This window comes from Macrotis lagotis, chromosome 8 (genome assembly GCF_037893015.1).
Source record: "Macrotis lagotis isolate mMagLag1 chromosome 8, bilby.v1.9.chrom.fasta, whole genome shotgun sequence".
NCBI classification, from domain to species: Eukaryota; Metazoa; Chordata; class Mammalia; order Peramelemorphia; family Peramelidae; genus Macrotis; species Macrotis lagotis.
In genome coordinates, this window is record NC_133665.1 from 150,278,488 (window position 1) to 150,300,901 (window position 22,414).

The window sequence follows — 22,414 nt, forward strand, 5'->3', positions numbered from 1 at the left end:
TATTTGTAATAGGAGGATGTCATCTCTTAGTCCAGAAAAATAATGAGCTTTTGATATATAATTCTAGCCACTAGGACTTGTATTGCATGTTATTTGAGAGGTACTGAATCTTTACAACTTTCAACAAAGTGTTGAACTGTTTCCTTTGTGTCCTTGTGCAATTTTCATTGCTTGGGTTCATCAAGGATAACTGTATTATAATTTCTGATAGCAAAGACTTGATCCTCAATGGCCATCATTAAACTCTTCTGTTTTTATAGACAAATCTGCATGACTCAACCATGTGTTCAGGGCATCTTTGTTAGCATAGTTGACTGAGTTTACTTGGTGTTCACCTGAGTTCACCGTGTTGCTTATGCAAGGCCTTTGATTCCATTCTTGGTACTTGACCATTTTGTAGGCTCCTTCTGGAAGTAAAGCACTTTGATTTATATTTGACAAGCCCAGTGGCATGTACTTGTCATAAATCTTTACTATTGTTTGACAAAATAACATCTGCCTGGTCAAAGTATTTTGGTAGTTCTGACCTACTTATCTTGTGTTCTAATGATTTCTTCCTCTTTTTTGTCAAAAAACTGTCAAACTTTCTATAGTTATTTTGGGTGAATGGTCTTGTATTTCATTACTATTGAACAAAATTTTTTTAGGATGCTTTCAAGTCGATAATACTTGAATTTATAGTACTGAAAGTATGAGTCAATGTTTTAATTGTTTGAAATATTTATTTCCATTTAGCTTCGGTTTCAGGATGACAAGAAGTCTCTTAATATATTCTGCTATGAATTTCTCTGTAATGACATTATGCTTGATATATCCCTGGGATGGGTATATTGTAAATGTTGTCTTTGTCCATTGGCTCAGTTTGACTTATTTATTCAAGTTTGAAACCTTTATCCTCTGGTTCTGCTTGTATATATTAAGAATTTTATGTTTATTAGGACCAAATAACATTTTGATACCATCAAAGAAAGAATGCTTTGGAAATTATTTTGGAAAGGAGGGGCTATTTTAATATGTATTTCTTTTTGCTGGTGTCATATATTTTGATGTCATGTATACATAAGATGATTAATAAGAATTCTGGATTCAACATCTTTAATTTGGAAGTCATAGTTCTGTGCAGGAGAGATAATGCATTTAAGAATAGGAAGATGTATAATAGATTTCCTCTATTCCTAAAAAGTACCACATTTTATTTCAATTGTTTTTTGATGTTATTTTAATTATATGTGTTAAGTAGAGAAAAGTTTTCTATGTAGATATCAAATATTCTAGTATTGTCACTTTTATGTATTTGTGGAACATGAATAAGTTATGCATATGGAGCTGATTTGAGATAATCAATAAAGTAATAGAAATTTATGAAGGTTTCTGATCACTTTTTAATAATTACTGAGTTGATAGTAGAGATAGAATTGTTAAGAAAGGTGAGATCAGGCTTATATTTGCGAAAAAGAGGGTAAAATGCTTTGCAAATAATTCATACTTTACTATTAAGCTTTTGAGCTAATGATTATGACTCTAATTCAGTTCCTTTTTATGCAGTTTTTCAAAAAGCACTACCTTTTCTCTCTTCTAAAGAATTCCAGTGGTCTTGCCAGGTTTTAATTGGCCCTCTTATTTGGCTGTATTGTGGTAAATTTATGTTATTTGATATTACAAAGGCTGGAACTATTGATCTAATTGACAGTTTTATTCACACCTAAGCTAAAGAAATTGGAAGCACTGTCTGATAATTTCTTTTGTTTCATGTTTTTCTTTTTGAATTATAAAGATTTTATTTATTTTGAGTTTTACAATTTTTCCCCTAATCTTACTCCCCCCCCCCCCCCAGAAGGCAATTTGCCAGTCTTTAAATTGATCTTAGAATTTCTTGAAAGAAAGTATCTCGGTCCTTTTTTTTTTTTTTTTTTTTGGTTATGGCTTTCAGGTAATCTAATAATTCTTAAATTATCTCTTCTGGATCTATTGTCTAGGTCAACTGTATTTCCAATGACAGTTCACTTTTTTTTCTTTTTTATTCTTTTGGTTTTGTTTTATTATTTCTTGATGTCTGATAAAGTTGCTTCTATTTGCCCAATTCTAATTTTTAAGGAATTATTTTTTTCAGTGAATTTTTGTATATCTTTTTTTACATTTGGGCAGTTCTACTTTTTCTTCTCTTCTTTATGTTTGTGTCTTTTACCTATTGACCTGATCTGTTTTTTTAAGGTGTTATTTTCTTCAGTATTTTTTTAGATCTCCTTTACCTAGCTGCTAACTCTTTCTCTTCTTCTTTTTTCTCCCCCCTTCCCTGAAATGGCAAGCAATTTGATATAGGTTATACATATGCAGTCCTGTAAAGCAGATTTCCCTATTAGTCGTGTTGGGAAGGAATACAGAGACCAAGAAAAAAAAATTCATAAACAAAAAATGAAAAATAGTATACATTGAACTGTATTCATACTTAATTAGTTCTTTCTTTGGAGATAGTATTCTTCATCATAAGCCCTCACGGTTGATCATCATACAGTGTTTCTGCTCACTTCACTTTGTATCAGTTCATGTAAGTCTTTCCAGATTTCTTATATAGCATAATAATATCCCACCCCAATTATAAACCACAGCTTATTCAGCTGTTCCTTATTTGATGAACATACCCTCCATTTTGAACTTCTTAACATGTTCATTCTTGGTCAGTTCATTCAACCATCTTGGTTTCTCATCTGTAAAATGATGAGATTGGAGCAGGTTGTCTTCAGGCCCTCTTCCAGTTCTAAATCTATGACTGGGATTTAAATCACAATCTGCTATAACTTCAGTCTTCATTCTTTGTCAAATTATACTCATAATACTTCTGCCTGTGGTTGTAAAATTCAAACAAGAACTGCATGTACTTTATTAATGTTTGGCCTAACTGCTGCAGTTTTGTGATTAATTTTCTGTGTATTTCACACCATCCACTATTTTATGGTTCCTTGAATTTATCTGAAGCCCTTAACGTGCTATGACCCTATTTAATTTGAAAAGCAGTATTCTTTGTCAAAATGAATTCTTACAGATATGACTATGGTCCTTTAAATGCAACCTGATACTCCATTATGACTTAGACATTTTTAAAAATCCATTTTACTTATCATCTGATGAAACATTCAGTCTTGACAGCCTCCTGGACCTGGACCTGGTGTGACCCTTCTTGGGCTGTCAATCCAGAGAACGAGGTTAGCCATCAGAGTTGAGTAGGTATGTGGTAACTAAATTATTCAGGAAGGTAGGTTTGGGTAAGAGCGAATGGATAAGATAAGGAGGGAACAGTGATTAAACAGCTACCCTTTGTGTCTTTGTGAAAAGAGCACTTGTCTACCTGACCCTAGAAATCCCTGTGCTGGAGAGGTTTTAGAAGGGTGTTTATGATAACACCTGAAGGTAAGAGCCAAGTGTGACAGGATAATGGCACACTGTTTTATCTGTTCCATATTAAGACATCTAAGTAGAAGGGGATCTATCTGAGACATGCCAGGGAGCTAGGCCAATTTTAATACTTGTTAACTGTAGTCTACAAAGTTCTTTTCTTTTTGTTTTTGTTTTTGCAAGGCAGTGGGGTTAAGTGACTTGTACAAGGTCAGACAACTCAGTAACTATTAAGTATCTGAGACTGGATTTGAACTCAGGTCCTCCTGACTCCAAGGCCACCTAGCTTTCCCCTAGAAGTCTACCTGTTTCTTCAGGGCACACTGTCTTTGAGTCATTCAAGATCAATCCTCAGTAAGATCAATAGAATGTATTATTCTTACTGTCTGAGATTTGTGTCATAAAATGACCTTGTGATAAGGCAGAGAATTCATTTGGTAGATAGCAAATAAATGATCAAGATATATGGGCCTCCTACTTTAAGAATCCCACATACAAATTGAAATGTTAAGTCATAGAAACTCAGAGCTGGAAGAAACCTTAGATCATCTCTTCCAATACCTTCAACTTTACAAGTGAGAAAATTAGTCTAAAATTATGACCTGGCCACAAGCACATTTTATTGAAGTTACTGGCAAAACTACAATTAGAATGTCCTCATCTCCAGTTCATTTAATCTGACCTAGTTTTACAAATAAAGAAACTGAGGATCATAAAGTTTAAATGACTTACCTATCATCCCACAGTAAGGTAGTGTTTTGTTACATTGTGCTACTAAACTTTAGACTTTAGGTTTTGATTCTCTTTTACAAGAGACTGTCATACATGTTATGTTGTATGTAACAAGATTATACTCTAAATAGATACATGACTTATATGTTAAAGAGTGATATCCTAAATAAAGTAGAGGATCAAGGAAGAGCTTGCTTGTCAGATCTATGGATAGTGGAAGAGTTCAGAACCAAAAAAGAGTGGATCACATTAGGTAAAATAGACAATTTTGATTATACATAAAATTAAAAAGTTATTGTGCAAGCAAAGCAAATATGATTAGAACTGGAAGAGAGGTAGTTAAATGCAAGAAATATTTGCATTAACATTCTTAGACGGATGTCTTATTTCAGAGACATAGAGAACTGAGTCACATTTATAAGGATATGAGATATTCCTCAGTTGAAAAATGGTGAAAGGAGATGAGCAGGTAATTTTCAGAGGAGGAAATTTAAGAGAGCAATAGCCACATGAAAAAATATTTTTAATAATTAGAGAAAGGAATATTGAAACAACTCTTGAGGTTCAACAAAAAAGTAAAATGAAATGATAGAGGGGCTGTGGGAAAATGTGTAATTAATGCTGTGGCTGAAACTGCAAATTGTTCTAGTCATTCTGGAACACATTTAGGAACTATGTCCCAAAAGCTATTAAAGTGTTCTGACCCTTTAACCCAAAGAGATAGGAGACAAGGGAAATGACTTATATGAACAAAAATGTTTATGGCAGCTTTTTTTTTTTCATTGACAAAGATAGGAAATTGAGTGGATGCCCCTCAATTGAGGAGTGGCTGAATAAGTTATGGTATTCAAATGTGATAGAATACTATTGTCCTATAAGAAATGTTGGAGGAGATGTTTTCTTAGAAACCTTGGAAGATTTGTATGGACTGATGAAGAATTGAATTGAACAGAAGCAGGAGAACAATTTATATAATAACAACAATATTGTAAAAAAAAAAACTGTGAAAGACTTTAAGACTCTGATCAACATAGTATCCTATCCCAGTTTGAGAGGACACATAATGAAACATGCTACTCACCAGGTGACAGAAAAGAAATTCCAAGTGCAGATTGATTTTGGGACTTGACCAGCGGGGGTATTTGGCTTGTTTAGCTATACATATTTGAAGAAGGCTTTTTGTTTTTCTTTCTCAATTGGGATGGGAAGGAGAGATTGTTGATTGAAAAAAAAATGAATTTTTTAAAAAAAAGTATCCACTACAGGGCTACTTTAATTGTGAACTTCTTATTATGCACCATGAATATGATTTAATTAATGAAAAAAATATGCAGCTATTCTGGAAATCATTGATTGCATAAAGTGTTACCTGGAGTAGGATGGTCACGCTCTGCTAGGATCCAAATGCCCTGTGCTGGAATGGCAGGAGTGTTGTTTTGGGAACCCAGAGCTGTGGCCTCTAGTTTTGCCTCTGTTCTAAACTAGTGATTTAGAGGTAGAGGGTTACTTAACAAATATCTAGGTGAACCACTTCATGTTACAGATGATAAAACTAAGGGCCTGAAAGGTTAAATGATTTCTTCCTGATGAAGTTCACTGTCCTTTTTTGCTAAACTAGGCTGCCCCACAGATTCTTCAGCTATAAAACTTTTATTTATCTTTTTCTCTTGGGATGTATCCTAAATCCCTTGGGTGCTTTCCTGATTTAACATTCTGACTCTGAGGTCTTCTGTATCAAACTTGTAACAATACTAAGCAAGTGTATTTAAAACCTGAGTGACTTTCTCTTGGGAACTCTCCCTGATTTATTCTGTTTACTCTAACAAGCTCTCCCTTTAAAACCCAGATCAACAAACAAGAAGTGCATGTGGTCTCTGAAACACAGGGCCAGGAATGCCAGCTCCCAAAGTGCTAGTACTATTAAAAGCACACCCAGACCTTCTGTGTGATGGACAGCCACCATGGCCTTGAGCCCCCGATGGATGGTGAGCCTGCAGAGTGAAAGGCCATGTCGGGGCGGGAGGAGGTTTTTGGCCTGAGGAAACTAATAGTGGAGGTGGTTGTATCTTTATATATATTCATTAAAGTGTGTGTGTGTGTGTGTGTGTATGTATATATATGTGTGTGTGTATATATATATATATATATATACTTTATACTCTTGAGATTTTGCTTTTTTTTTTCCCCTGAAACCATTGTTGAGTTGGAATTATCTTCACTTCAGAGGGAAATAGATTGAGACAGTTATCTAAGTGACTTTTAGTTCTTGTTCCTCAAGTCATAATAGAGCATCACTGACCCTGTTCCAAAGTTATCCTTAGATCACCTTTAGAATCATGGAGTTGCAAAGGCTGCAGCCTTGTTTTAATTTAGCACCAAATGAAATATTTAATATACGTTTTAGTCTAATTTTGGCCATAAGCAATCCCATCATGGAGATGGGAAGAAAGTGTTGAAGCTGCTCTCAAAGGTAAAAACGACCTTTCTTTCTGTTAAGGAAATCAATCTTGATGTTTTGAATAACTTCCCTTCTTGTATGCTGGGCTCTAACTCCTCATCAGTGAATCATTGGTCATTTGACTTAGGGGAGGTCTTTGATTTTGTGGGACTCAGAGAATTTCTGTAGAATGAGGGCATATTGGGAGAAGCTTACTAATCAGCTGGCAGTTCTGTTTTTGTCTTTTCCAGATCAGGAGCTCTTGGTTCTCATCAAGGTGAAAAGAGAATGAGCCTGGATCCCAATTGTGGTGTTCCCTGGATCAGAGGCTTTAGGGAACCATCAGAATCTTTTGAACAGGAGAGTGAAGTGATCAGACCTTTCTCTTAGAAAGATCCTATTGGTAGAAGTGTAAGGAAAAGGCTAGAGGCAGTGAGGCTAATTAGGCAGCTGTTCATCACTAAGGGGTGATGAAGGTCTGGCCTGGATGAGGAGATATGAGCAGGGAAGTGTTTGTTCAGGTAACACACAAGTTTGTTCAGGTAGGTTGGTTAAAACCCAGCAACTGATTGAATGTCCCCTGTGAGTAATATAAAGAGCTATTGTGATTTTGAGAACAGGAGAGAATGTCCTCCCTTCTTCCCTCCTTCTCTCTCTTTCTTCCTTCTTCCCTCCCTGAAGTATAGTTTCCTACCCCACAGTGAGGAATAATTGGCAGCTTGGAGGTGCCTGGGATAGCGAGCCACCAGGGATGAACTTTGCTTACTTTGTATTTTTGCTTTTGTACCTGATATTCTTCCTACACATTACTATGGTCACAGGGCCTTACTTGGTCCTACTCCCTGTGCCTATTTTAAAGTACATTTGCCTCCTTGAAGGAGGAGAAAAGAGGTAAGGTAGATGTGACTTGCCTTTCCCCTTTATCTTCTCTGTTCGCTCTGGGCCTCTCTGTCTGGCATAGTGTTGACAGGTCAGCTTCACAGAGGCTCTCAAAGTTATGGGGCCTTTTTCAACTAGCTGTGTGACCTATGCTGACAATGGTATATCCCTTACTCATGGCACCTTCTCTAGTCAATCTTCTATTGCTTTCAAGAACTAGTTAAAACTGGGGGGGGGGGGGGGATAGAATTGTCTTATTCAAAGGACAGTGAAATTTCTATAACTTTCAAGGATTAATATTGAATAAGAAAATTAGTGAGCATGCCATAGGTAGTTGAAGGATGTTTGTCATCTTTCATGTTCTGTATTTCATAGACTTTTTGTGTAACTTTATTTTTATGAGGTATTTTTCATCCCCCTTTGGAGAAACCAAAGTGATTTCACAACTGTATGACCTTAGAAAAGCTTGATTTTTCATTGCACATACATTTTTTCCTTAAATTGCTGCAGCTCAGATTCTAATCTTAGAACCTTCTCATTTAGAAGTGGACTAGTTCATCTGCAGATCTGCTTCAGATGAAAAGAAACATTTAATCCCACTGGACCTCAGTTTCTTTTCAGTCAAATGAGGAGTTTGGTTTGCATCCTTTCTACTAAAATCCTTTCATTTGGAGGTTTTAAACCAACTTTAAGAAATCAAATGAATCAGTTTATGAAAGTCATTTATTAAATTTTTAAATGATTAAGGAAGTTGTGAAGCCTCAGTTTACCAACAAAAAACTTATAAGTACAGAATTTAAGCGTATTTTTGTGCCATTTTAAACTTTTATTATTTACTTTTCTTTAAAAATTTTAAACTCAAATCAGATTCTTCTTTTTACTTTCTTATTCTAGCTGCCTTTTTTTACAGAATGGAAAGGTTCTTTTACAAATGGACCATAGTCTAATCATTGACACATATGCTTTCCTTCATATTGATGGTGGTATACTACCAGCATGGTTCAGGTTTGCAATGAATTATGAAGAAATTTACTAAAAACCAAAGGGAAAATATTCTAAAACTTCAAGTCTGTCTAGAATTTCATTTTGATTTTTGCTGGAATAAAGTAAAGGAATGGATGACATTTCCTGCCACTCTTCAATATATCGCTAAACTGAAAAATACCCATTCAGCAGTATAAGATCCTTGACAAAAGACTTACTCGGAAATAAGCCATCAAACTTAAATCAGCCATTTATTTTTACTGCATTTTTTTTAATAAAGCAAATTTCTCTTATGATCATATAGCTGTTGGGTGTTGAGGAAGGTCATTTTATTTGGGTCTCTCCAACTTTAATTTAGTTGATATCCAATAACTGCTCTATGATGCATGGACCTTGAATTTCTCTGTTTTGTTCATTTTTACTGCTGTGACCATCCTGAGCATGCCTACAGTTTCTCAATCACAATTAACAATGCCATCTTTGAAATCCTCTTATTTATCATGTTTTTGCTATTTTACAGTAAATAACCATTTTTTAAATTCACATGTCTAAATGTAATTTGGAGATTAGTCATGAAACTGAACATCTTTCAACAGATTTGATTTGCATAATTCTGTAATTCTTGATTTCCTGTGCATTTGTAAAGAACACCTCCAAAGAATAAAATCACCTTTTCTTTCGTTCATGGATTGTTACCTCAGTTTGGTTAGGCCTCCAAAGCTGTGGGGGGGGGGACTCTATTCCTCTGCAAAGCTCCCTTTGGCCCGGGTCTGACTGCTGCTCACATGGATATTATTTACATTGTAATCTGTTGCTTGCTGTTAGGTACAGCTGTTTCAACTTAAACATAAGACAGTTGCTATGGAGATGGTTGAATAGAAATAGGTCAGGTTAAACCCATTTTTTTTTATATGGGGGAATTTCATGATTCTAGGAGTTGTCTCATTTTACTAGGAAGATGTAGGTATACAAAAAAAAATCTTTGTCATTTTTAGAGTCAAGTTCATTATATAATATGAACTCCCTCTTATTGCTTGGTCTATTTACATGTATTGCAAATAAACAGGCCTAAAATTATTCTTTTTTTATTAAAGATATTATTTGAGGTTTACAATTTCCCCCGTCTTACTTCCCCCCCCCCACAGAAAGCAATCTGTCAGTCTTTACTTTGTTTCCATGTTGTACATTGATCCAAATTGAGTGTGATGAGAGAGAAATCATATCCTTAAGGAAGAGACAAGAAGTCTAAGAGGTAACAAGATCAGACAATAAGATATCTGTTTCTAAAAATTATTCTTGACTCAAGGTATTAAAGAGTAGGGAAATGGTAGTGTCACACCTAGCAAGAATGGAATGTAATCATGACTCCAGTTTATGTTGCTCAAATGGTACAAAGTGCCATCAGTTGCTCAGAGAAGTAATCCTCCCCTTGATTCTGATTTAGATTAAATTTTCCCATCTGTAAAATGGGAATTGTGACATTTCCCCCTAAACCTGACCAGCACAATGGCTCTGAGTTCCTTCCTACAGGGTGAGAGAACTTTAGCTTGATCATACTTCTTTGGAAATTTGGAGATTAAAAAAGGAAGTTTTCAGTACCTTTCTACCTCCAGGTGTTAACCCTGGTTAAGTCTCTTAAAGTTTTTTTGGGGGGTCTTAAATAAAACATTATAAAATGAATATATTAGACTCCTTTGGCAGTCTGCTAAAGCCTATGAACTCCTCAAAATGTTTTTAAATATATAAAATAACATCCAGAAGATTATAAACTACACCAATTCTTATTGAAATATAGTTATCAAAAATATTTTTAAAATTGCATGACCTTCATATTTAGAGCATCTGAATTGGATATTTTATAGAACTCTCTGCTAGTCCTGAAATTCTCTAATTTGGGGGATGAATATAATCAGTAAACTAATATTTATTTAGTGCTTATTCTGTGCTAGGCTCTGGGGTTATAAAAATAAGATGAAAAAGAGTTACTCTCTACAGATTCAGTTTCTTCTTATGAAGAAAGATATCTTTGGACCCTTTTCTCAAAATATCCATGAGATTAGGATGATGATGAAATAAATTATCTTTGAGAGACCTTGGGAAGCCCATTCTTTATATCATTCCTCAGAATGTCATACCTAGGAAGAATGGATTCTCATGTAACTGACAGTCCCTGGGAGTTCAGAATGAGACTCGTCCAGGGATGGGGAACTAGCCTTTACTTTTTTTTTTTTTTGGTAGATTTTTTTTTGTAAGGCAAATGGGGTTAAGTGGCTTGCCCAAGGCCACACAGCTAGGTAATTATTAAGTGTCTGAGGCCAGATTTGAACTCAGGTACTCCTGACTACAGGGCTGGTGCTCTATCCACTGTGCCACCTAGCCGCCCCTAGCCTTTACTTTTAAGGCCAAATCTACTTCTTTGGAACATATTATATCCTATGAAAGATTCAAGATGATTTTACAACCCAGAATGCTGGATGAATACAAGCATTTGTTAAAGAATAATAAATATGTTCAGAACTTTTGAGAATACATTTATTGTCACTCTTATTGAATAGTCTGAATTCTAACTTCTACCTTCATTAAGATTAATGGTCTTTAGGCTCATCACTCCCATTTTATGGTTTGTACAAATAGGTTGTTTTTGGGTTATAAGAATTTGATTATGGTTTTTAAGATATGCACAGATGGCAGTCTCCATTGGAGGAGGATGGTGGGGGAGTTGGTGAAAAAAAATTTTCAGAAAGATGAACTCTAGAGAAAGGGAAAATAGGCCACTACCGAGATGTGGAGGAGAGAATGGAACCAAACTCTCAGACTCTTCTGTAAGTTCATATCTTTGAAGTTGGAAGGACCTCAGAGATTACCTAGTTCAAGCCTTTCATTTTACAGATGAGGAGACCTACACGACTTAAGTTTAGTGGGCTTTCCATTGAGTGTCATATTACTTCTGTTGCATAGTTTGTAGCATTTATGCTTAATGTGTGGTCTGACATTTTGCCAAATGAAAATGTATTTGGTATTTTGAGGTGTGCTAGATCACCAGGAAAGTCTGTATACTTCATGTATCTCACCTTTGTCCATTGGTGGCATATCCAAAAAGTTAAGTTGAGACTGAAGTCTGAAATGTCCCCATTTAGAAGACTTCATAAAGCTCTATTAAGTGAGCTTGCATTGAAACCTTTTTGAAAGTGAATCATCCTTACTCCTTCATGTGTTCACGTGTTTGTGTGTGTGTGTGTGTGTGTGTGTGTGTGTGTGTGTGTATGTGTGTTAGGAGGGTTGGGGAGTAGGCTTCTGTTTCATAGCATAATGATTAGGCTACTGGAATTGGAGTCAGAAAGACAAGTTCAGATCCTTCCTCAGACACTTAAGCTGGGCAAAACATTTAAACCTCTCTCTGCCTCACTTTCTTTGTTTGTAAAATTGGAGGATTGGAATTTATCACTTCTAAAGATCCATCAAACTCTAAAATTTGTGATCCTAATGATATAATTGATTTTCTTAAGGTGGGTAAAATCTGTACTCAAACTGTATCTGTATCCCTCAGCTGTATCTGAGCCAAATGCTTTCTGAGGGGCTCCTTACACATTTGAGGGGAAATGACCTAAGTGTTGTTCTGTCCCCGGCTTGACATATGACGAGTCACCTGTCACCTGCTCCTAAATGTTGAACTGTCTGCTCAGTAAGAATGTCCCAAGATGAAAGTTCTTGCCAAGCCCCAATAAAAGAGAATGCTGTACCCTTGGAAATATGCCTTGCAGCTTTTTGATTTCTCTGTGAAAATACACACATTTGAAAATACATTTGAAGTAAAGGAAATGAGATTTTCCATTTTTTTGTGCTGGGTCTCAAATTGTGATTGAGTTTATATGAGTTATATGAAAGTGTGAGGGTTTTGTTGTGAGCTGTTTTTAATATATATATATATATATATGTATATACACACATATTTAATATTTTATTTTTTCAACTTGCATTTGTTTTTTAAAATTTTGAGTTCCAAATTCTCACCCTCCTTTTCTCCCCTCACCCTTCACTGAGAAGGCAAGCAGTTTGATAAAGGTTATACATGTACAGTTATGAAAAACATTTTTATATAACTCATGTTGTAAAAGAAAAGAGATCACAAAAAAAAGCCAGGATAAAAGTTTTTAAAAATCTGCAACGTTCATATTATTTCTTTCTCAGGAGATGGCTAGCAATTTTCATAAGTTCTTCAGAATTGTCTTAGATCATTGTATGGGCTGAGAATAGCTCAATAGTTCTGTTTTGCTGTATTGCTGTTACTGTATATATATTGTTCTCCTAGTTCTCTGTCATTTCACTTTGTATCAATTCAATTAAGTCCTTTCAGGTTTTTCTGAGCATATCCTTGTCATTTTTTTTATAGCACAATAGTAGTCCATTATAATCATAACACAGCTTATTTAGTCATTCTCCAGTTGATTGGAATCCCTCAATTTCCAAATCTTGACCATCACAAAAAGAACTGCCATAAATATTTGTGTATATAGAGATCCTTTTTGTTTTTGATCTCTTTGGGATATAGTGATTGTTATTGTGGTTGTTCTTTATTTTTCGTTTTCTTTTCTTTTTTTGCAATGCAGTGGGGTTAAATGACTTGCCCAAGGTCATACAGCTAGGCCACATTTGAACTCAGGTCCTCCTGACTCCAGGGCTGGTGCTCTATCCACTGCGCCGCCTAGCTGCCCCTGTCATTCATTTTCGAAGAAGATCATGAGATCAAGGAGGTGATGCCATGACAAGTCTGTGAATTGGATTTGAGGGAGTGGTGTGTTTTTTTTTTTCAGATAAATTATAGCGAGACTTTCTTCTCCTATTTTCTACAGACAGTTCTCACTTTACATGAACTTGTGTTACACAAATTCAACTCTGTGGCAGGGTCTCAGAGGAGTCCCAGTCTGCTCTAGAAACTGAAGCTACTTGACTTGGGGGTTCCAGGCACTGAAAGATTACCAAGCTTTGTGACTTTGGGCAAGTCACTTAACCCCATTGCCTTGAACTAACTAACTAACTAACTAGATAATTTTTTGAAAAAGAGTTTACAAAATTCTATCCTTTTGCTTTGGTTCATTGATGCTGCTTTGTATGATCTTTTTTGAATCTTGACTGTTATGAGATGTCATCATTCCCATATAGGTATGATAATTTTTATCTACTCTTACAGACCACATCTGGAGTACTCTGTTCAGTTTTGAATGTCTGTATTGTGCTCCTTCCCTAACTATCTTATACAATCCCTAGCTTTCTTTAAGGCTCAGTTCAGGTGACACCTTTTCCTTGAAGCCTTCCCTGCTTCTGCCCTACTTATAGTGTTCTCTCCCTCTTCAAATTATCTTCTATTTACTTTTGTTCTTGTTTTATAATTTCTCTATTTCTCCTTTAATGTTTAATGTTGCTTGTGCTTATTTTAGGTTTGTTTATTTGTTGGTTTCTTATTTTTCAAAATGCATTTTCACTTTATTAATTCCCTCTTTTTTTCTATTTTGTTAATGTATGTTTGTAAGGATTTGATTTACCCCCTCAGGACTGCTTTAGCCACATCCCAGAAATGATGGTATGTTGTTCATCATTGGTTTCTTTTACACAGTTATCAGTTATTTCAGTGATTTGTTTTTTGCCCCATTCATTCTTTAATATTTCATTGTTTACTCTCAAGTCTGTATCTTTAGTTTGTGATTCCTGAAGCACTTTCTATTTTTATTGCATTATGACCTATAAGGGAGGGCATTAACCATTTCTGCCTTTTTATATCTGTAATACCTCTGTGCCTAGTACATGGTTAATTTTTGCAGTTTCATGAGGTACAGAAAAATATGTATATTCTTTTACTGTCCCCATTTAGTAGACTTCATAAAGCTTAAACCTGTTTCTCCAGAACTTTTTTCAGTTCTGTATTTTTACTTTTGTTTTTCTTTCTATTACTTATCCAAACTTATAAAATGATATTGATTTCTATTGACTGTATTATTGTTTATATCTTCTTGAAACTCAGATGTTTGCTTTATGAATTTGGATGCTTAAGGTATTTGAAACATATTACATATATTACTTTGTTGTCTGATTCCTTTCAAAAAGTTTCCTTGTTTTTTTTCCTTTTTAAAGATTTCTTTTTGCCTTATCTGATAGCATGATTGCCAACTCTGCTTTTTTTGGATTCATCTGCTGCATAATATTTTTTTTATTCCCTAAATTTTATTTTGTGCATGTTTTTGTTTTTTTTAAATGAATTTCTTGTAAGCAGAAGATTGTAGGGTTTTATTTTCTTATCCAATATGGTACTTTTTTGTTTTATAGGATTGTTTAATCCATTCATATTTAAAGGTATGAGTTGAGTTTATTCTTCATCTGTGTGTTGGGTTTACTTTCAAGGTACACTTTCTTTTCTTCTCTTCTGCTTTAAACAGATTATTATGTTCCTTCAGTTATTTACTTTAATCTTTTTTTTAAGGGTGACTGGTTATTCCCCATCCCCCCTTGATTCCCTCCTCTTGTTTGTTATTTCCTTTCTTTTTGGGGGTTTTTATTAATTCCTTTTTCTCCTTTATCTGTTTCTTCCTCATCTTTTTTCCCTCTTAGTCAAGTAGATTCTCCCCCTCCCCCCCCCTTTTCTCCTCCCTTTCAACTGGTCCATGTTTTTTACATTTCCTTTTTTTTGCACCTTTTTTTCAAAAAATATTTCCCTCACTCTCTTCATGCCTCTCATTGTGTCCACTCTGTCCCCTTATTCTCTGATTTTCTTTTCTATAGCCTCATGGTTTCCATTCTAGGCTTGCCACTATCTTGTAGTGAGACCCTTGCCCTGCCCTTTTCCATGGTACCTCAGTCCTAGCACAATGCCATTTATTACAGGTATTCAAGAAGACACTGCCCTCTGGTAGGACCCTTCCATCATCACATTTCTCATTATGTAGTCCACCATGGATCTATGACATTGCTAACTTTTTTCCATATTTACTTCAAAATCTCCCTGGGTCCATGCTGTCCTACTCCCCCTGGTGCCAATTTCTCTCAGGGGTTTAGGCCTCTCCCACACTCTATATAGACTGACTAGACTTTTCAAATTCCCTCAGATCACATGTGGTATAAAATTCTTATCTCCTTTCATGGACTATCTCTCTTCACCAAAGAAGCATTATCAGTGGTACAGTTACCCACTACTAAAATAAGGCTTTTCCTTTTCACTTTATCAATCTTTGCTCCTTCCTCCTCATCCCTATCCTTGTAGGCTCTTCTCTTTTTGAAACCACAGAGATTGTCTCTCCTCATTGCTAGCCCTGGATTTGACCTGGCATAAATCATTCCTCTGTAGCCTTTCTCTTCCTTATCTTCTCCTCCCCCCTTACCCTTGTACACCTTGTATTCTTCCATGTAGTGTGGTCTTATTTTTATTTTTTACAAATGATGTTTTTTTATACATTTCTAAAATATTCTTGTTTAAGAGTAAACATGGGGTGGCTAGGTGGCATAGTGGATAAAGCACTGGCCTTGGAGTCAGGAGTACCTGGCCGGTCTCAGACACTTAGTGATTACCTAGCTGTGTGGCCTTGGGCAAACCACTTAACCCCATTTGCCTTGCAAAAACCTAAAAAAACAAAAAGAGTAAACATAGTACCCCATCCCCCCAAAATATAGACCCTTATGAGCAATAGAGTAAAGGAAAGAGGAAAATAATTGTAATAATAATAATAATAATAATAATAATAATAATAATAATAATAATGAATGTGCTTCAGTCTGTTCCAATAACACCAGCTCTGTCACAGGTGGATCACATTCTTTATAAGTCCATCACAAAAGCTACTTCCATATTTTTCCACCATTGCCATTGCTGATTACAACTCCCTCCATTCTTCCCTACTATCATATACTATATTTTCTTTCTCCTTTCACTCTGTCCCTCTTCTTAAATGTGCTGTAGGGTAGCTGAGTGGTACAGCAGACTGATCAGTGGCCCTGGGGCCAGGAAGCCCCCAGCCCAGCAACCACCCCTAAGGCCCAGCAACCACCTGACCCTGTGGTCCCAGACAGGTCATCCAATCCCAGCCCCTTGCAAGAAGTAAAAAAGAAAATGTGTTATATCTGACCACTCTCCCCCCATGGTCCATCCTCTCTTCCATCATTCACATCCCCACCCCTTCCCCCTTTCTCCCCCTCTCTCCTTCTAACTCTAGATGTCTATACCCCATTGAGTATATATGCTGTTTCCTCTCTGAGCCACCTCTGATGAGAGTGAAGGTTCCCTCGTCCCCCCCCCACCTTTCCCCCTTCCATATCGTTGCAATAGCTCATTGTAATAAAAAAATTATATGAAATATCTTAGCCTATTCTACCTCTCCTTTCTCTTACTCCCATTACATATCCCTTTTAGCCATTGACTCCATTTTTACAATATATTATATCTTCATCCTGTACTTCATCTATAAAAGCTCCTTCTACCTGCTCTATTAAATGAGAAGTTTCTTATGAGTATTATCAGGATCATTTTTCTATGCAGGAATACATGGAGTTCACCATCATTAAGTCCCTCACATTTTACCCTTCTCCTCCACTCTCTATACTTCACCTGAGTCCTGTATTTGAAGATCAAACTTTCTGTTCAGCTCTGGTTGTTTCAACAGGAACAGTTGAAATTCCTCTGGTTCATTGAAAGTCCATCTTTTTCCCTGGAAGAGGATGTTCAGTTTTGCTGGGTAGTTGATTCTCAGTTGCATTCCAAGCTCTCTTGCCTTCCGGAATATTATATTCCAAACCCTATGAGCCTTAATGTAGTTGCTGCTAAGTCCTGTGTGATCCTGAGTGCAGCTCCACAATATTTGAATTGTGTCCTTCTGGCTGCTTGTAATATTTTCTCTTTGACTTGGGAGTACTGGAACTTGGCTATAATATTCCTGGGGGTTGTGTTTTTTTTTTTTTTATCTCTTTCTGGGGGAGATTGGTAGATTCTCTTGATCTCTATTGTACCCTCTGCTTCTAGGATATCTGGGCAAATTTCCTGTAGGAATTCTTTAAAAATGTGGTCAAGGCTCTTTTCCTGATCATGACTTTCAGGTATTCCAATAATTTTTAAATTATCTTTCCTGAATCTGTTTTCCAGATCAGTTGTTTTTCAGTGAGATGTTTCACATTTTCTTCTAATTTTTCATTCTTTTGGTTTTGAAGTATTGTGTCTTGACTTCTTGTAAAAGTCACCAGCTTCCTTTAGCTCCATTCTATATCTGAAGGATTTATTTTCCTCAGAGAGTTTTCTTATCTCTTTTTCCATCTGGCCAATTCTGCCTTTTAAAGCATTCTTGTCCTCAATAACTTTATTTGTACTGTTTTATCCATTTGACCTATGCTGGTTTTTAACATGTTATTTTCTTCAGTATTTTTTTTTTTGGATCTCTTTGACTAAGCTGCTGTGCATCTTTCTCATTTCTTTTCCCAATTTTTCTTCTATCTCCCTTACTTGATTTTCAAAACCTTTTTTTTGAGCTCTATCATAGCCTGAGCCCAATTTCCATTTTTCTTGGAATCTTTAGATGCAGGAGTTTGTACTTCCTTATCTCCAGACTGAGTATTTTGATCCTTCTTGGGCTCATATGCAAAATATTTCTCAATGGTGTTCCTCTTGTTTCTCTGCTTGCTCATTTTCCCAGCCTGAGCCTGGATTTGGGGTGCTTCCTGAGCTTTTGAGTATTGTTGGGATACCCCCCCCCCCACAAAGATCTCTCTCTTCCCTCCTGGTCTGTGAATGACCACATGCACACCCCTCTACCACAGGGCCAAGGTGGGGGGGCCCTGCTGTTCTATGGGGGGCCTAGACTGTGATTAGGATCTGAATGTGGTCAGAGCCCCAGAGTCCTGTTCCAGGTACAGAGGACAAGTCTCGGAAGTCTGTCTCCACCCTCCTACCTTTGGTAGGTTGAGCACTCAAGGCTTAGTTGCCTGGGGGCTCCTTCTTACCAGCTTCACCTGCTTCTTTTTCCTGGATCTGGGCTGCAGCTGCCACCTCCGCTTGCTCAGTGCCCTGAGGGCAGGGCTTCATGTGCTCACTCTGGCAGAGGTCCCCGCACTGGTCTTCCAAGTTGTGCCCGGTGCTCCCCAGGGTGTAGGTCAGGAAACTGCCCCTGCTGCTGTGAGCTGCGGCTCCCAGGTGCCCTGGGGCTGCCTCTGGGAGGCTGAAGTTCCTTCATTCTGGCGGGCCGCCCCTTTAACCCCATGGAGTGGAGCCTTTCTGCTATTTTCCAGGTTACCTTGGTCTGGAGAATTGCCTCACTGGATCTTTCTGTAGGTTCTGTCTCCTGAAAATTTAATTAGAGTCACTATTTTATGAGTTTTGAAATATTATAGAGAGAGCGCCTAAGAGAGGCTCTTCTGCTGTTGCTATCTTGGCTCCGCCCCACCCTGTCTCGCAACTCATCATTTTCAAAGCTATCCTGCTTTTTGTGCTTCCTTTTACATTTTTCCCCTCCCCATCCCACTCTATAGAAGACTTGTATTTATCAGTTCTTTCTCTGTAGATGGATAGCATCTTTATGACCTTTCTGCATTTTTGTTTCCCTACCAAAAAAACTCCAAATGATTCTACTCATGCCTTACTTGAGTTTCTGGAAGACTAATTTTCTATGAATATCTCAGCTATAGGCACCCTATGAAAATATCATTTTAACTTAATATTTACAGTAGGTTATAAAAAAAAGACACATTTATATTCTCAGAATGTTTTTAGATGCATTTTTGCTTTGTGGTAAGTTGGAATAGGGCTTGATTTTTCATACTGCCCCAAAGAACATTAGAGATCATAAGGTACATGTTGCCCTCACATTTGTGTCTAATTTTCCAGCAAGGGAAGTTTAGGGAGTTTAAAACTCATCAGTAACATCTTCTCTTAGGGAGTTTAAAGCTCATCAGTAACATCTTCTCCTTGGCTTGATTTTCTTTAAGGTTGCAGCTGCTCCGTGGTGGTTGCCTGTTAAAGGTGCTAATTGGAGACATCCTGAAGGCCCTGATTCTACTATTCTGCACAGGTGAGTTAGGCTGCAGGTTTCCAGAACTGAAAGGCCTTCTTTCTCACTTTGCAGATTTCATGGTTGTGCTTTTTTATAGAATGAATGCAAGGTCTTCAGATGAGTTCACCAAAATTTGGCCACCCAAGGAATTTATGTCAAAAGCCAACCCCTCATTTACATTTTATATTGTGACTATTTTTTGTATTTCATCATTAGAGGACTTTTTTAAAAAAAGTCTTTTTGAAATGTGACATTACTTTTAAAGAGGAATGTTAAGTTTATGAAATATTTACTTATGTTAATAATTCTGTCCTGCCAGATGGGCACTGCTGAAGCTGTTTGCTTAAGGTTAAGATTTTAAACTATTTCCAATTTTGCACTGGCATACTTTTTAAAAGAATCCCTGAAGTGCCACAGTAACATTATCTATCTGGTGAATCACAAAGCCTCTATTTGATCCAGTCTCTAAAGTAATGGCAAAGTAATTATCTGCTCTTCTGGATGGACCTGATTCTGACTAACAAAGAATTGGTCACTAAATTTAGAAATGATTGGAATCTCAGGGGGCAAACAGCCTGTTCATTTTAGAATTCTTCATCCAGAAGGAAAGTGCAGTTGTCTAACATAGACTTTAAAGTTTTATAAATGCAGATTTCAAAAAGATTCAGAGAAAGAGGTTAGAGAATCTCATAAAATAAAAATCCATGAGGGAGAAGTCAACCCAGTAGAATGGGGAGTTCTTTAATGTTGAACAACAAGTCCTTTTTAAGCATAGCTACTCCTTCCAGGCAATGAAACCATCCCCATTTGCAAAATGTTTATATTTCAGTGGGATAAACACAAATAATGTCTAAGGACATCCAGCATAAATATAAAGAAAACAATTGCAAATAAATACAAAGTAATTAAATGCAAGGTAGTGTGGAAAAGAAGGACACTAACAGTTGAGGGGATCTGGAAAACCTCATAGAGAAGGTGGTGCTTGATCTGCATCTTGAAGGGAGAGAGGAATTCTTTGAAGTGGTGTTGAGGAGGGAGAAGATCACAAATATGGGGGATATACAGGAATGAAGAAGAAGCCAAACTTGGCTCAGTTGAGAAGGGGAGTAACTCCAGTGAAGTTGGGGCAGGGTTGTGAAAGACTTTCAAAGCAAATCAGAGGAGCTTCTTTTTGACTTGGATCCTCTGGAGTTTAAGTAAGATCACCTTGGTGGCATCCTCAGAGATGCTCTGAATTGAGAGGAGGTAAGGAGGCTAAATAGGAAGAATTAGATGATAAGGACCTGAACAAGAGAAGTTATTTGGGAGAGCTGTGGAAGTAGGAATAAAAAGATTATGTAGTTGAGTGGTTTCATGGGATAAGAGACAGTTCAGAAGCAAGGGTTGACACCAAGGCTGCTAACATGGGGGAATGGAAGAATGGACTTTTGATAGAAATAGAGGAGTTCAGTAGGAAGAGGGTTTGGTGAAAAGATAATTCTATTTTGGACATGTTGAGTCTGAGATGTCTCTGAGACAGTGAGTTTGAAATGGTCATTAGGTAGTTGGTGATGATTTGATTTGAGGAGACACAAAAGAATTTCAGTGAGTATAAAAAGAAGTGATCTGAAGAGATCATTGTGATTAGAAAAGGAACTCATCAACTTAGGGAAAAGAGGATATTTACAGAAGAAACATTAATAATGTTTATGAATGAAAAATAGAGGACTGTTTCAATAAGAATAGTATCAAGATGATTAAGACTTAGAAGACCTAGAGGATTTATGTTAGTGATGAATACTAAGAAAGAGAATGAAGATTATGTCAGTTTTGATTGGTTCTTGTCCTTCATTATTGAAGAAGACAAAATGACATCACTATGTTTGAGACAAATCACAGTGTGTCCAATACAAGCTTGGAATGTTCCACATGGTTGGGCACAAATAATCCATGTGAACATCTGATATTAGGGGAGAAGGGAAGGGTCAAAGTAGGCTCATGACTGCCTCTTGGGAGGGGATGGAGAAGGGAAGGAAAAAAAGGGCATAATTTGAATTTTGCTTTTTTTTTCCCCCCTTGTCATAGTGAATAAGCTTTGAACTGGTAAGAATAGGGCAACAGTGACTAATAGGTCGGAAGTTTAATACTCAGATTAAGGAAAAAATAAGAGTGCCTGTCTGCCTTCAGAGAGTTCCAGGCACTGTGCCTGAATGAATGTCATTTTTATGTAGTGAAGTAGCTGACTGAGGTGATTACTGAGCCACTGGCTTTGAAAGGTCACGATGAATGAGAACAGTGATGAAGGGCAAATGTCCTCCAGATTTTTGTAGATGTTCAGAGATTAGGATATGGAGAATATAGGTTGATGAGTTTGACTGATTCCTGGAAGAATCTCAGAACATCTCATTAATGCAATGGCTTTTGAAATTCTTCATGATGAAATAATGACCACAAAGGGCCAATGCCTCTCATTTTTGATAGGATTATTAGTCTGGGGTTGGTTAAATGACTAATCCCAAAAAGTAGCCAGTTATAGAAAAAAACACTGAACTTACGATATTTAGAGACCTAAATTTTTTTAATTTTAAAAATTCATGATTTTTTTACATTGCTTATGATAAATAGTGTAGCTTTTTCTCCCTCTTTTTTAGAGAGCCACGCAGAAAAAATAAAAAAGAGAAGAAAAACCAACTCAGAAAGACTAGTCAAAACATTGAAAAATATTTTAGTGTATGTGGGATATAAAGTGTTTTTCAAACATTGAAGCATTCTATAAATATTTATTTATAAATGTGTTGTCATTACTAAATTGATATCATTGTGGCAGGTTGTCTCTACTAGGTTGTCCTTAGCTCTGCCTTGGCCCTGTGCTCTCTAACATGGTTGTCAGGAATGGGGCATACTTTATTGGATTTACCATTGACCCAGAGTTGAAAGGGACAGGTTACCCATGGAGTCAGAATATTAGGATCTTATAATGAAGAAATTCAGAATCTTC

At 36.6% G+C, this 22,414-nt stretch overlaps 1 protein-coding gene across 1 annotated transcript in view; it reads left to right on the plus strand.

Annotated features, from left to right (window-relative positions):
- SUMF1 (sulfatase modifying factor 1) overlaps window positions 1–22,414 on the plus strand; it is a 91,183-nt gene that overhangs the window by 17,913 nt on the left and 50,856 nt on the right. The window contains exon 4 of the mRNA XM_074198684.1: window positions 19,373–19,455. Coding sequence (XP_074054785.1) covers window positions 19,373–19,455 — 83 coding nt within the window. The remainder of the gene's footprint in view (window positions 1–19,372; window positions 19,456–22,414) is intronic.